Consider the following 15,821-nt stretch of genomic DNA (forward strand, 5'->3'; position numbering starts at 1 on the left):
AGTCATTCTCTGTGTTTTCCAGGTGTCAGTGGTACTTCAAGGCCAAGATGACCTCGGAGGATAAAAGAAGGGCGAATTATCAGAATGGGCACGGTAAATCAATCAAGCTGCCTCTCTCCTTTTCCTTTGTTTTCTATGCCTATTGCCTGACTTTGCAATATCTGCTAAATAAGTTCTAAGTAAGGAACAAACTCTTTTTGAAGCTGGTTTTAACACTACTTGTGTCTGAATGACCAAATATTTGTCTAGAAAGTGACATGTTTAATTTAACGTGGTGCCAGTAAACAGGGAATAAATCTGAAATGAGTCTGAGAGCCATAGTAGGGAGCTAAGAGCCACCTCTCTTCACTTTGCATTCAACATGCACCACGTACTTCTGTATGGATCATTTCCCATTTGTTCTTGTTCCTTTGCATATTGAATTTTGCACCGACTTCACCATGAGCTTTTACAGAATACAAAAATGCCTACCCGCTTTTGTCACGTGTATTTATTTAATAGAGCCACTAGCATGCTCTTTCATCTGTCTGTTTCTTCTTCTTTCCTTCATCTGTTGTCTTCCTTCTTATGTCCACTTAAGTTTCAATTAATATGAGCATGAGCTTTATGAGCTTTTTTATTATTTCATATTATTTTTTTCTTAATCTGGTTACACATGACAACTGCATCTCTGAGCTGTCAGCTTTTGCACTCCGGTACTTTTCTGTTGCTTTATATCTTTTATGCCCAACTTTTCATTCCTGACATGAAAATCACAAATTGAATTGAGAGCTGTGAAGTGAAAACTGGAGAGAGAGAGAGAGAGATTTGAAAGGGAGTTGAGCAGTAAAATGAAGACGATGGTGACAAGGTGAGGGAAATTTGCTAGAGGATAAACAAAAAAGGGAGACTCAAATGAAGATGAGGGTTGAAAGGTACAGAAAGAGAAGAGAAGACAAAGAGAAATGAGGACTGTTCAAAGAGGACGGTTGGATCGAGGCCACAGAGCTACAATCGGCTGTGAAATACAGTGCATATCTCCTGTGTCCTGTTTCAGCGGCACAGTGTGAGATGCTGAGCAGAAGCTGTGAAAGGGGAACCGCGTCCTTGGCATTTTGCTTGTGTCGATTCGTGCCTCTAAGACAACTCGTTGTTGTTTTTTTGTTTTGTGATACTCTATCGATCCCTGAAGGAGAAGCACAGCTTCTGTCTGGGAGCTCTCCGCTGGGAGGCGAGGGTCAGCGCCAGACCAGCAGCAGCTTGTTAAAGACTCGCTGACTTGCTCAAGGACACTTCGGCAGGGTGAAGGGTCGCTTTAAATAATGGCTAAAAGCCTGCCACGGTTAAAGGAGGGTTCGGTGCTCAGTGTGCTGCCCTGCGGGGATTTAGCCAAAGATTTGTGCTTGTTGTCTCATAGCTCGTAATAAATGGAAGTGGGAGGATGTGTTTGAAGCCATTTGTCTCGAGAGAGTTGAATTTGTTTATATAACATCCTATGATCCAGTGCTGATGGAATAATATAAAAAATAAAAACAATTTAGAGCTTTCTCCTATCGATTTATCTAAGATAGGTAGACTGTGTGAATGTGGGTTTGTCTGCTTTTTTACTATGTTTTTGTCGGCAGCTGGATATTTCAATCATTTCTTTCATTTTCTCTTTAGCGTATCTGTGTGTTTGCAAACTGTTTTCCATGCTTTCAGCGATAACACAAGGATGTTGGGTCCTGTGCAGTCAGCTTATTATAGCGGTTGGTTTTTGCCACACTTAACTAAAGATCAGTAATCCCATGAGTGTGTTTATTTTCATCCTTTCCACATTCCCTCAGTGAATGTAAAACTACCTCGTGGGGTACAAGTACCACTGATTGTGTAGTATTTGAAGCATGCATAATGAAGTTGCAGCCGTACCATCAGTAAACTCCACAAAAAACAAACTGCATGTACGCCACTTCACTGTATTGATTACTCGCTGTGTTTGTCCACAGTCCCTTTCCCAGGAATAAAGACTTACGTGGATCCTGATACATACGAAGATCCCACGCAGGCTGTCCACGAATTCACCAAGGAGATCGACCCCTCCAGGATCCGCATTGAGAGGGTGATCGGAGCCGGTATGCTCACGCAGACGTGCACACACTCTTATACGCTTGCTCACTGACACAATGTTCTCCTGTGATCACAAGAGTATCATTTCATGTTGTTTTGGATAACAATAGTTTTAAATGTGTATATAAGATTATCAGTTTTTACCACTCTAAACGCCTCTCTCTTTCTCCTTTGTATATACTAAAGAGGATGCCTTTTTCATCTGCCAGCTTCTCCCTGTCATTTTCTTGACACACGCTGTTGGAATATTAAAACTTTAACAGGTTTAGAGAACAAAAGGAAATGTAAGAATAGACTTGAGGCTTTTTTAGAAGGTGAAAGAGAGAATGTTATGAAGTTAACCTAATCAGAGCAAAGCTAATAAGGCTGAAGTTTAAATGGGAACTCCAACACTGCCCCCAGGTGGTATGCTGCATTACCTGCTGATGCCGCGACACTTTCTGATATACATCGTATCGTGTTTATGTGTGTGTCTATGCGTATTTATATACTCATATGGCATTAAAAAAGTAAGTCTGCATTGCATAAATCATTAAATCTGGATAGACTTCATTTAAAGTTAGGTTTAGGCAAGTAGTCAGGAAGTGTGTGTGTGTGTGTGTGTGTGTGTGTGTGTGTGTGTGTGTGTGTGTGTGTGTGTGTGTGTGTGTGTGTGTGTGTGTGTGTGTGTGTGTGTGTGTGTTCTCCAGGTGAATTTGGAGAAGTGTGCAGCGGCCGTCTGAGAACACCAGGGAAGAAGGAGATTGCCGTGGCGATAAAGACACTAAAGGGAGGCTATGTTGAGCGTCAGAGGTGGGACTTCCTGCGTGAGGCATCTATCATGGGCCAGTTTGACCACCCTAACATCATCAGGCTGGAGGGCGTGGTCACAAAAAGTAAGGAGGATTGTGAGAGAGGTTGCTTACTTGAGGCAAATTCAAATCGCTCCAATGTACATGCAGTGTCACCTCTTCAGTACGTTCTTCTAATATAGTCTGAAACATAGTTGGCAGTGATTTATGGAGGAGCCTGTACACAACTGATGCCGCTGATGAAAAACTGTATTTTTAAGCTACGAGATAAATCTTTTCTTCATAACTCGCGTCGCTCCCCCATACTGCTGCTGCTTCGCTGTATTCACTGCCAACACACAAACTCAAACCCAGTCTACTGCTTCTTCTGCACATTCGAGCCTAATGAGTTTGGCGTTTTTCCATGTAGAATTAAAGAAAAGAACATTGCATCATATAAACATTTGAAACTCTGCTGCTATATTTTTATCAAAAAGAAAGAAGACCCCTCCCCCCCAACAGTTTGGCTGTCTGTTGTAGTCTGCGCAAAATCCTGAATTAACATTAAGCATTTTGCTTATAAAGCAATAAAGTTCCACCTTTGGGTTTTTGGTTGTTTTTTTCTTTGTTTGTTTTTTTGTATGGTTGCTCTAAAAACAATCTTTAGGGCTGGAACAGACTTTTTCATACTGAGTAATTAGTCACCATGTGAAATGACTTTGCTCTGTTTATACGTGGCTCAATGTCACTATTTCTGCTTACTTATTGTGTAAATTTGTGTATATGTGTGCATTTTGTTTGCAAGTGGCCGGGGCTGCATGGCTGTGTAAGTGTCCTGTTTTTGTGAAGAAACACATTTTACCTACAAAACTCGTGTGCGTGAGTGTTTGAGTGTGGACTTGTTAACGAGCTATGTTTTACTGGGCTCACCCTGTGCAACATATGGTTGTTTTTACAGGGGTTGTATAAACTGAGACATCGCTGTGAATATAAATGTGTCCCCTGAAGACTTTCAATCCCTCTGTGAATGCAAATAGAGGACACTCCTCAGCTCTGACCCCCAAGTGATAAAAACCCAGGCGATAAGGGTTTTTTGTTTGTTTGTTTCTGAGCCAATACTGTCATTATTACATTTAAGGCAATGATGGCTGGTTTTTGCAGCCACGTATTTAAGCGTTTTCATGCACTAACATCTCTGAAGAGAGTGAGTGGAAAAAAGTCCTCCCAACAGCACAGAGCTGACTTGTGCGGTAAGACTCTAAAAACATTTTCAGTGACTGTGACTGAGAAACCTTTCATCACATCAGAGGTCAACAACTGTGTCTGCCTGCGCTGAATAGACATCTTTTATCAATAGCACCTCTTTCAAAGCCATTGAGATCACTTTCTAGTCATAATATTGCATCTGGTCCATTTGTACGTTTCATATTTTCTTAAGGTTTTAAATAATCTCAACTTTTAAATTTGATATATAAGTATATATCTTATATCTGAATAAACCTGTTTCCATGACTGCGAATTCAAAAGTGAACATATGCATACAGCACCCTATACATTAAAAGTCATTTGTGTTTGCAGTGGGGCATCAGACTGTATGTAGAGGCTGTATGTATCCTATCTGTGTTCACCTGTCTGTCTTTGTCTTTTCTCTCACTCTCTCCATCTTTCACTCCTTCCATCTGTTGTTGTTCTTCGGAGACTAATTATGGAGAGTATTGTGCTGTGACTGACTGCTATACCTGCTCTGAAATAACAGGTGACACATTAGATTCTGGCAAGCAGGTGCGTTTGTTTTTGTTCAGGCGCTGCACTGCATAACTATATATTGTTTCCAGACCTTGCTAATTAGCTCGGGAAAGCCAAGCTTGATCAAATAATTTCTTGTCTATCCCTGCTGGATTTGTGTAAGGAGGGATGATATTTAAAAGTGATAGGCTTTTGCAGATTTAAACAAAAACATGTGCTCATTTGGTCTCAGGTGATAGAGTTCAGCAAAAACAAGGCTTTACTTATCTAGCCATATGCCTGTGTATATATATATATACTCCATGTCTTCCATTTTTGTGACTGGATTATACATTATGAAGCTCAACACATATTATTCCTGAATGTGTGTTTATTTTAAGTTGTTTGGCTTGCCGATTTGAATACCACAGTAGACTTTCAGAGATTATTTCATCACACAAACACCATTGACAACAGGTGCTCGGTCTTCCAGTGGAAATGCTCCAAGCACATTCTGTTTAACAGAAATGTTCTAAGCCTGCAGCGTTTGCAATTTCTGTTTAAACCAAAGTGGAAGATGCTTCATTAGCAATCCATAGGAACAATGAAATGCTGGTGCTCAAGTGACCATAACTTGCACCATCTGTTATTTTTATAATTATCTCATACTTCAGACAGTTTTGCATACTTCTTTTGGAAAAGTTGCTGTTCAAAGCCGTTATAAAAGTTAACCCAGCATTCATTCACCAAATCAACCTGTCATTTAGCATCTTTAATCTTTTCTTTTGTAAAAAGTGCAAAAGCAATTTACGTTTACAGTCACGTCCTGTGGAAAACTAAGTACACCCTTATAGCTCCCGTGGGAATTAGGAGGATAAGTAGATAAGTAGTAGCCATATACTGCTAATCAAATATTGACCACCATCAAATTCAACTAGATCTATAAAAGCAGATGTTTGGGCAGTTTGCTGGTCTGGAGCATTCAGGTGAGTATTAATACAACGGCATCTTCCCAGTCCTTGAGAGATTACCCCAAGGTCGGATCATGCAATGCTCAGACAAACTTTAAAAAACTCAAGAGCCACATCTCAGAATCTGCGGGCCTCAGTTACCATTTTAAATGTTCATGATTGCTCATGATTGTGCAATAAGAAAAATATTAAAAGTTGGGAAGCTCACAAAAAAAACATCCATAGTTCAAATTTACAAAGCTGCATCTGAGCAAACCACTGCTGGAACAGTGTCTTTTAGCTCGACTAGACCAAAGTGGAGATGTTTGGCCATAATGCACAACATCAAGTTTGGCCAAAGTCAAACAGAGCACATCAGCATGAACTACCAAGCACAGTAGTGGAGGAGTGATGGTTTGGACTGGTTCTGCAGTCACATGACCTTGGCCTCTTGCAGTCAATGAGTCCATCATGAACTGTTCAACCAAAGCAACTGAGACTCATATGTACCATCGGCCCGACTGCTAAAGATTGACTGAAGCTGGGTCATGCAACAGGACAATGATCCCAAGTATATTAGAAAATCTACACCATAATGGCTGAAAAAGAAAAGAATCAAGTTGTTGCAAAGTCAAAGTCCAGGACTCAACTTAACTGAGGTGCTAAGGGGAAACCTTAAAAGAGCTATCCATGAATTCATGTTTGCCACCCGCAGTAAACTGAATTAGTTTTGTAAAAAAAAAAAAAAAAAGAGTGGGCCAGGCCAAAATTCCTCCGCAGTGATGTGAGGGATTGTTAATGCAATAAAGGAATTATTACAAGCTATTGAATCATGCGGAGTAGTTTTTTCAAAGGACTGCAGAGTCCTGTGAAAACTTTCTGTTTTGACTGAATGATTTTTTCATTTGAAGGAATGATGGTCTAATTACTCCTCTAAACTTTTCACTTTCAGCAGCTGCACATGATACAATACAAGAAACGTGTCTTGGCTCAGTATGCCTTACTAATAATATGTTGTAGTCACTCAAACAATAACAAATATTGTCATTGAGATTATAGCCCAAAGCTGGCAGACTTCCTTATGCTGCCTGTCTTTTTTTTTTAACAATTTAGCTTTTTTCTGTCAAAATCCAGCACAGTTGCACTATCCAGATGCACAAAAACTCAATTATGTCAGTGCCTGTAAACACGCTGCTATATTGTCCAAATTATAGTCCAACTTGTAAATGAGAAGTCATTTAAATTCAAATTAGATTTGACATTTAAATAGGTTTAAGTCACATTATTGTGTCAACCTAATCAAACTATTACTGTCTCTACTGAGCTAAAACACTGACCCCAAAACTGAAGTTTTAGGTTTGTCCTTCAGCTTGTTACGCACTATTATTCATCAGTTCAGATGAAAAAATACATAACAATGTGCATCATTTTGTAAGCATTTCAAGTATTATATGCATATATCAGAAGTGTCCAAACCTTGTGGTTTGTTCATATATTGCTGTCTCCCTTCTCGTAAAAAAAGATCTATAAATATCCTTGAAACAGAAAAAAAATGTGGAAAATTAGGAATATTGGATAGACATTAAAAGTAAGACGGCAGTCGTCTGTTGAATTATGAAACGGCAAATACTCACCTGAAACTGTGTTGAGAGACCCCATTATATAAATGTCTGTAAAATATTCCATCTTCCGTCATGTCATTTTCATATTCCTGTGTGAGTTTTAAAAATTACATGAACTGAAAGTGTAATAACATGGTGTCTCTTCACCAATCAAATACTTGTCTTTCTCTTCCAGCAGTTCAGGAGGGTTTACAGCTCACCAGAAAACAGGCCTTAGACAGTTGGTTTCTAGCTGTAAACCAGTCAATCAGTAACTCTGTAGGGATCCTCGGTGGGGAAACAAAAACATTTGGAAAGAGAAACTGGGCTTACATTTTTTCTAACTAATGTTTCGTGTCATACATGGACTGAATACTGAATACGGTCCCAACTGACCGGCTGGGTATTTTGAAACGGACAGATTTTATCAATTGAGCAGCTTGACTTGATGCATCAATAAACTGCTCATGTTCTGTGAGGTTGTTTTTTTCAAGTTGTTTTCCCTCCTGGATTTCCTGAAATAGTAACTAAATTTAAAATAATTGAAATACTTTGTAATTTTGTCAGCCGCTCTTTATAAGCATAATGCGTTTTCTACATTAATTCAATTATAATGTTTTAGATGATCAGTGGATCATGTAGGATGGCATGAGAGATAGCATGCAATATTCTTCTTTTATCAGAAAATTCATAATTAATCTGTTTAATCTAATTCTTTAACTGCTTTAGACTACTAGCTGTCTTCTCCATAAATAAAAGATCATTCTCATTGTATGTTTAATGCACGCTTCACTTTGAAGTCTGCTTTACAGTCTGGCCGAGTTTAGATGGTTGTTTCAGAACCAAACATAATCAAATTTTATTTCAAAAACATGCAAACTGAACTAATACTACAGACTGAATATACAATTAGTATTTACTGCAAAGAAGGCCATGTTTACCTTATGAATAGCAAGTAGCTATGGTAGGAGCAAGCAGCATACTCAGTTTCTCAGGCAGGACTCCTTCACTTCACTTCTTCGACTTAAGAGGCCAACTGGTGACATTTGGGTGGCTAGATCCAGCCTTTATAAACAGCATGTGCTTTGGACCAGACATTGTGAGTCTCACTCCATTTCTGCCAAGCTCCTTCGATCTTATCCTCCACCCTACACTGTAAACGGGCCACAATGCCACAGAAATATTCTGAAATAAACACGGTGTATGTGCTGTCTTTGTGTGTTTTTGCAGGCAGGCCTGTTATGATCGTGGTGGAGTACATGGAAAATGGATCACTGGACTCATTTTTGAGAGTAAGTGTTGGAGTGTCGCAGAACTCAGGCATGATTATTTCCTCAGATAGTCTCAAAATCTCTGCTGTACATATTTTTACTGCCTCTGCATGCCTTTGCACTTAAGGCTTTGCGAGATCACTTCTAGTAACATTTGTGACTCATCACTTATATGAATTATGTAATGTATTTACTGTAGCAGACTCTCCTCTCAGTTTGCTGCTCAGCTTAATTCTGAACAAACTAGTTTCTTCTTCTTTTTTGTCAGTAAATTTTCTTTGTCTTGCTCTCTTTATCCATCCTTACCCTCCTTTTTCTGCCTTCTCTTTCTCTGACCCCATACTTTCCTCAATATCCTATTCTTCCTGTTAGCAACATGATGGTCACTTCACCGTCATCCAGTTGGTTGGCATGCTGCGTGGCATCGCTTCGGGCATGAAGTATCTGTCAGATATGGGCTACGTTCACCGAGACCTGGCAGCTCGAAACATTCTGGTCAACAGCAATCTGGTGTGTAAAGTGTCAGACTTCGGCTTGTCCCGAGTCTTGGAGGACGACCCGGAGGCAGCTTACACCACAACGGTACACCTGACACCCTCCAATAACTCAGCCCTCATAAACCAAGCAGCTGCTGCTAATTTATTACAGCTTTTCACAAAGCTGAAATCATTTTGTTCTATGTCACAACTGGGAAAAATGTTACTGTTAGGACCTGCACTGAGGTTGCATCGATTGCATCCATTATTTTCCTGGGATTTTAATGTTGAACCATTTTAGGAAACTAAGGCTGTAATGCATAAAAAGCTTCTGTTTTTTTAAGTTGTTTCTCCATCGTTGCATTTTATCGCCTCAAAAATTGCTAGATGTGAAATATTGACAGGTAAAGCCAAGAGAAATCTAAACAAAAGATGAAAAACAAGGAGCAAATTCAGAGGGGATATCACTGAAACATGAAGAGATGAGCAGGCAAAGAAAGTAAGCAGGAAGTGTAATCGATTGCAGAACAGACAGACTGACGACTAACAAGGGAGACGCTGAACAATATATACACATGAGGAGCGAATAGGGATCAGGCACGGGTGGACAATAAGTGCAAAGCAGACAATCATAGAGGCAGGAAAACAAAGGAAACAAAACCAAAGAGGCACATAGAAAGTGATTACCAAAATAAAACAGAGACACTGAAAACACAAGGAGAGACAAAGGAAACACAGGGGATAGTGAGGAAAGGTAATGAGAAGTTAGTGAGGAGATCTGAGCCTCGACAATAGCTACAGCAGCACAGTAATATCCATGATAAAAGTTTACCCTCACTCCAGTCTTATTCACAGCCAGCTGGTGTAAATCTGGCTTTGGTAGCGAATCTCATTAGAAGCAGAGACTGAAAGTTTTAAACCGCAAAAGGCACGGAAGTCCAACCTAGCAGCTGTTCCCTAGCTGTTAGGTTGGACTAGTATGGCAGTATCAAAAAAGAAAAACGGATTTCCAAAGTAGCTTCTACACGTACTCTGAAAACTTTGCATCTCCAGAAACCTAGTATTCAAAAACACATCAATACTGAAGCGAGGAGACGAGAGTCTTGTGGATCTTTTTTCTTTCAGCACCTGTTGCTTCTTATCATTGTTTCACTCAAACAAATCCCCAGATGTCAGTGTGGAAAAGTAAAATGAAAATCAAAAATGAAATATGACACTAAAAGTTTTGAATTTTCAATTAAACGGTTCTATTTACCGTGTATGCTGATGCTATCTGTATAAGAAACCCGATGCATTGCTCCAACTAGATTAGGCTGATTTAATTTAGATTTTCCTGCTTTACCGGCCGAGGCAAGCAAAAGATGGACTAGCCTTAAATTGCAAAAGTGAAACTTTCAGTGCTCATGTGCTAAATCTGTCTGAGCCCACAGTGACCTCCATTTCCTGGTTTGTATTGAGGTTTTTGTGTGAGGGAAATGCTGTGTTTACGGCTCCAAGTTGAACTTTCTGCCTCACAACACTGTGGTTGAAATCCAAAAAAGGGAAGTGAAAGGTGAGGTGAGCTGAAAGGAGAAAGGGGAGAAAAGAGGCAAAAAAACCAGAATATTTAGCACAGTGACAGCAGCATTATTGAAGACTACTTTCTGTTGTTATATCATACAGGATGAGAGAGTCCAGGCATATTTACCCTACCTATTTGGACAATTGCACATTAAGCACATTCAGTTTGAAATTATGACTCGAATGCAAAAATGTGCAGAGCTAAAAAATCCAGATCTTTAATCTGAAAACAGGAAATGGTCGTACACTTGGAGGCAGTCAGTGAGGGCAAAAAGAACAAGCAGACAAAAGACAAGATCCCAAAACTGCAAAAGGTCATAAATGGAAGAATAACAATGAACACTAAGAAAAAAAACACCCAAAACAAAAGCTAGAAGCACTGAAACCTTTACTGCAAATAATACAAGAGGACTTGGCACTTAGGCACCATATGCCCTGCACTCCCTAATTTATTAATTAGGCGGTGCAATTGATAATTATTCACTTATTAAATTTAAATAAACTCCACCTTGGAAAGTCAGAGCACCCACACCGACCCTGATTCTGCAATCCAAAAGGCAACAGCACATGTAAACAGCAGTAAAACTGTAGAATTTGTAATCTGTACTGTCACCGCTGTGCATTTGTGAATTACTACATAAGCCATACACAAAGCACCGACCAGGCTATATCTGTGAACGTCCTGCTGTGGCGTTTAAGCACATAAAAGAGGTATGGCATTGTACCTCAGATGTTACCAACCTTAAACCTTTATATTATCGGCTGAACGTCTCCACGCTGCCCGTTTCTGTGATTACTACTGCTCAAATGTGACGTTGCTCTTTTACTCTGACATCAGACTTTCGAGATGAAAGGAACACAGCATATCTCACAAAAAGGGTGTGAAACAGAGAGGACAGATGTACTGGATGCTACAATAAAGTACATCTTACTTTATATTTGTACAAGGAGTCCAAGTTGCATCAAACGCAGTAGAAAAACCTCAGTGGAAGGTACAGCCTGTTTTACACATTATAACTGAAGTTTAGTGACTTTCCAAGTATTTTTAGTCTGAACTAAATGGTTTCAACAGTGGATGTAACTTTGGGGACTTTAATAAACTTGAGGGATGCATTTACTATATGCTAAGATAAGATAAGATAAGATAAGATAAGATAAGATAGAACTTTATTAATCCCTCGGGTGGGTTCCTCTGGGAAATTCGATTTCCAAAAAAGCACAGCACCGACAGAAGTTACAGAGTTACAGAATATTATATATACACTGAACAAAAATATAAACGCAACACCTCTGTTTTTGCTCCCATTCCCCATGGGATGGACGCAGAGACCCAAAATTCACTCCAGACACACAACACAACCATCCCTCCCAAACAGCGGTCACAAATCAGTCCAAATGTGTGGCAGTGGGCACATCCGCTACACTGAGACAATCCATCCCACCCCACAGGCGTGCCACATCAGGATGCTGGCATTTTGCATTTTGCTCATATGTGTGCTTGCATTATTTATGTGTGGCTTTGTTTTACCTTTTATTTTTCATGAGCAGGGTGGTAAGATCCCAATTCGATGGACAGCTCCTGAGGCCATCTCATACAGAAAATTCTCCTCGGCCAGTGATGCATGGAGCTACGGCATTGTCATGTGGGAAGTGATGTCTTATGGAGAACGACCATACTGGGAGATGTCCAATCAGGATGTGAGTATTCCTGTCATATGAGGAGAAAAACTATTAAAACTAGCAGGACTTCATGATAAAAATATAGAGCTTGTCTTTTTAATATAATGTACTTCAAGATACATGATGTAAGATTTTCTGAAATTGGATTTTGATGCTGTGAAGCAAATAAATTGCACATTCAGTCTATTACTTCGGCATTTCATTATTTTATTTTAATTTCACTCTTTATCCTGTAAAATTAACTTTACATGTGTAAAAGATAAGCATATTTTACACGAGGTATACCAAGAGAACGTGTAACACCTATTCCAGCATGTGGTATTACAGGTCATGGTTACCTGAACTGGAATTGTAGCTGGAGGCTACTTGCAGAATAAAGATATCTCTACTCTTAAAAATTATATTTTGTGAGGAGTGGAGAGGCCAGACAGTTTTTAAGTAAGTGGTCAGGCCAAAACTGTTATTTTGGGGGTTGTTTCGTTTTGTAATGTTTGTTTCTGTATTTAATCAGTGTTTTCGAGATTGCTGTTGTTTGCTTTTGGAGCAGATGTCACTGTGTACACCATCAGGATTCATATAAAATAATCTTTTTTTATACTTTTCAGTTAAATTAAAAATAAAATTTGGAAATACTGCTTGATTTATTGATTTTAATTGTTGCTACATACAGTAGTAATTTGTTGACATAGCTCATAAGTTGGATGCACCATTAAAATGTGTCCATGTGGGACCAACAGCTACTGACTGAATGGATAACCTGACCTAACAGGTTTCATCATTTGTTGTGAGTGGCAAGAAGCCAAAAGTTGGTCTTGTTTTGTCTCCAACATGATTTTGCACAGCAATAGTAGCAACACACTGTGGTAGCAACTAGAGGATACTTTGCTGCTATTTTCGTCTTTATGGCTGGTGGCAACCAGTGTTAACATGCAATACCACCTGTTTTATTGAAAAAACTTCTAGGTAATTGCTTTCATTTTTAAATGTTCTCATCAATGCAGTATGTCAAGCATATAAAACACCTGTAGAGTGTGATTGCTCTGTACTATTTGCTTTTGAATCACTGTTTCCTTCATGTGTTCTGCTCAGAGTTATATTGATGAGACGTTTTTCTCTCACAAACCTCCCCTTTAACCTCAATCCACAATAATATTGACTTTTCAGATCCTCCGTTCCTGCTTCACTGTGTAAATTTTAAGTTTGTTTTCCATTATATCTCTTAAAGTCGATGCCCTTTCACCTGCTCTATGACTATTTGCTCACATCAAAAACCTACCTCTGAGAGAATCGAGGTTAGGAACAAAGATACTGGTGATATCCACCCAAAGGATAAAAAAGATGAGTAAGAGGGAATGGAAAGAGCAGTAAAGGTCAGAGGTTCAGAGGACTGCGGGCCAATCAAGGGAGAGTTTATAGCTGTGGATTCAGTGCAGCTGAGCAACCCGCTGATCCCTGGGCTGTGGTCAGGGATTGGAAGGACCTTGGTGGAAGCATATCCATCCCTCTCTCCGCTGAGTGTGAAAGCTCGACTGTAATCCCCTCAACCCTTTACAGACAGACTCACACACATACATACACAGACGACCCGGCACACACATTCACTAAGGTCCCCAGGTTTGGGGAGGATTTGTGCTGTTTGGGAATTGCTTAGAAGTGCTTTCTAAGTCAAAAGGCCAGCCAAGCCACAAAAATCTGCCAAAGACTGTCTCATCCTGGTCAGCCACTTACCACTGCTCGCTACAAAGATACTTGTAGATACGCCGCTTTCCTTGAGGGGATCTGAGGAGATAACGTATGGATGTTAAGACACACTGTCAGCTGAACTCGTGATAATTTGAAGAACAAGTGAAAAGTGACTGATAATGTGGCATAAATACAATAATAACATAACAAAACTCTAAACCAGTATGTGAAAGGAAACAAAACAGAGATCACACTGAAGGTTTAGCCTAAATGTGGCCCAAATCTGCATTTTTTTTTTTGTTTTATGTGCCGCATTTGGCTTTGACTGATGGTGTTGAAGGAGAATGAGTCTGGCTGCCTCTATTCTGCCACAGCTCCACCTTTTATGAGCCAGATGTCAGGTGTGTTCTGGCATTTGTGCCACCTCTAGCCACAAAACACTTGGCGTAATCCATGTCAAGCCAAGCTAATGACTTTTGTGCAACATCTGGCGCACACAGCATTTGCCAGTGTTCTAATTGAGCTGCTGTAAGTAGCCAAGAGGCCAAAACTGGTCTGCTATCTTGGAACGTTGTCATGTGTATAACTGATATAAATCACAAAGAAATCTCTAACTTTTAACCAGACTGGTTTAATGGCAGTCTTCAGCCAGATTTAGACCATTTACCACGTCCAACTCTTTCTCCAGGTGATTCTGTCCATCGAAGAGGGCTATCGGCTCCCTGCACCAATGGGCTGCCCAGTAGCCCTGCACCAGCTAATGCTGCACTGTTGGCAGAAGGAGAGGAATCATCGACCAAAGTTTACAGATATAGTTTCTTTCTTGGATAAACTAATCCGTAACCCAAGCAGCCTGCTGCCGCTGGTAGAGGACATTCAGAGGTACAGTACTGAAAAACTTTTTGTGCCATGAAATGAATTAAAGGAAATGCACTCTGGCTAAAAATGACCAGTGAACCAGTGAATGTGTTTTTCTGTGGGAGTATTCTTACTCCAGGACAGAGTATGAGTTATTTTCCTTGAACACTGACAAACGTTTTCACTCCTACACCTAAAATAAGTGACACACTAAGAACTTTTTGATGCTTTCACTAGTTTTTCAATTTTGAGATGACTGAATATGGACATACTATGACATTAACCTTTATTTCTTTTCTTTTTTCTTTTTGCATTAGTCTACCAGAATCTCCGGGGGAGGAAATGGACTACCCAATGTTCATCTCTGTCGGCGACTGGCTGGACTCCATCAAGATGAGTCAGTACAAGAGCAATTTCATGGCAGCAGGCTACAACACATTGGATTCAGTGGCGAGGATGAGTATTGAGTGAGTAGAACAGCTCAAATATAACCGTTTTTTTAAATGTCACGAAAGCATGTCAAGTTTGCATGTTACAAGAAGTGCAGTTCAGTCTGTGAAGCTGTTCTATAGCTCCCAGAGAAAACTTTGTATAGATAGGTAGAAATCACAAGGATAGGCAATGATGTAAAGTAAGATAATTCTATAGTAATGTAATGTTTTAATGTTACGCTACTTTTCACATTTATTTCACTATATTCTAGACAAATATTGCCTTTTTTTATTCGTCTGTATAAAATATAGGGCAGCGCGGTGGTTAGCACGGTTGCCGCACAGCAAGTAGGTCCTGAGTTCAATTCCACCATCAGGCCAGGGTCTTTCTGTGTGGAGTTTGCATGTTCTCCCTGTGTTTGCGTGGGTTCCCTCCGGGTACTCTGGCTTCCTCCTCCTTAACATCAGAATAAAATCTGTGCACCGGAAGCTATATGGCATCAGTTCCCATGTCTGAGCAATTTCTGTAGTTTAATGTCTCTGTATCATGGTAGTTTTGCCCAAAAATTGAAGCTGTATCCAAATTTCACTGCAGTGTTTCTCTACAGACTGTGGTGGTCTTACTCAGCATGACTACAATTTACTCATTTTCCTTGAAGGTCTTGCAGGCAGCTGGTTGCGTAACTGAAAATGGATTTTAGCCATGACATAAGAACCACTCATCCAAACAA

The 15,821-nt window shown here is 39.8% G+C and overlaps 1 protein-coding gene across 1 annotated transcript in view; it reads left to right on the forward strand.

The window, feature by feature from the left end:
• Positions 1-15,821, forward strand: part of LOC146691044 (ephrin type-A receptor 6-like) — a 178,178-nt gene that overhangs the window by 159,595 nt on the left and 2,762 nt on the right. The window contains exons 9-16 of the mRNA XM_085434336.1: positions 23-93; positions 1,965-2,090; positions 2,775-2,960; positions 8,362-8,423; positions 8,775-8,984; positions 11,987-12,136; positions 14,490-14,683; positions 14,977-15,126. Coding sequence (XP_085290462.1) covers positions 23-93; positions 1,965-2,090; positions 2,775-2,960; positions 8,362-8,423; positions 8,775-8,984; positions 11,987-12,136; positions 14,490-14,683; positions 14,977-15,126 — 1,149 coding nt within the window. The remainder of the gene's footprint in view (positions 1-22; positions 94-1,964; positions 2,091-2,774; positions 2,961-8,361; positions 8,424-8,774; positions 8,985-11,986; positions 12,137-14,489; positions 14,684-14,976; positions 15,127-15,821) is intronic.

The sequence above is a fragment of the Copadichromis virginalis genome, linkage group LG16 (genome assembly GCF_057382275.1).
Source record: "Copadichromis virginalis isolate Kocher_CV1m ecotype Utaka linkage group LG16, C_Virginalis_male_GT1.1, whole genome shotgun sequence".
In the NCBI taxonomy this organism is placed as follows: Eukaryota; Metazoa; Chordata; class Actinopteri; order Cichliformes; family Cichlidae; genus Copadichromis; species Copadichromis virginalis.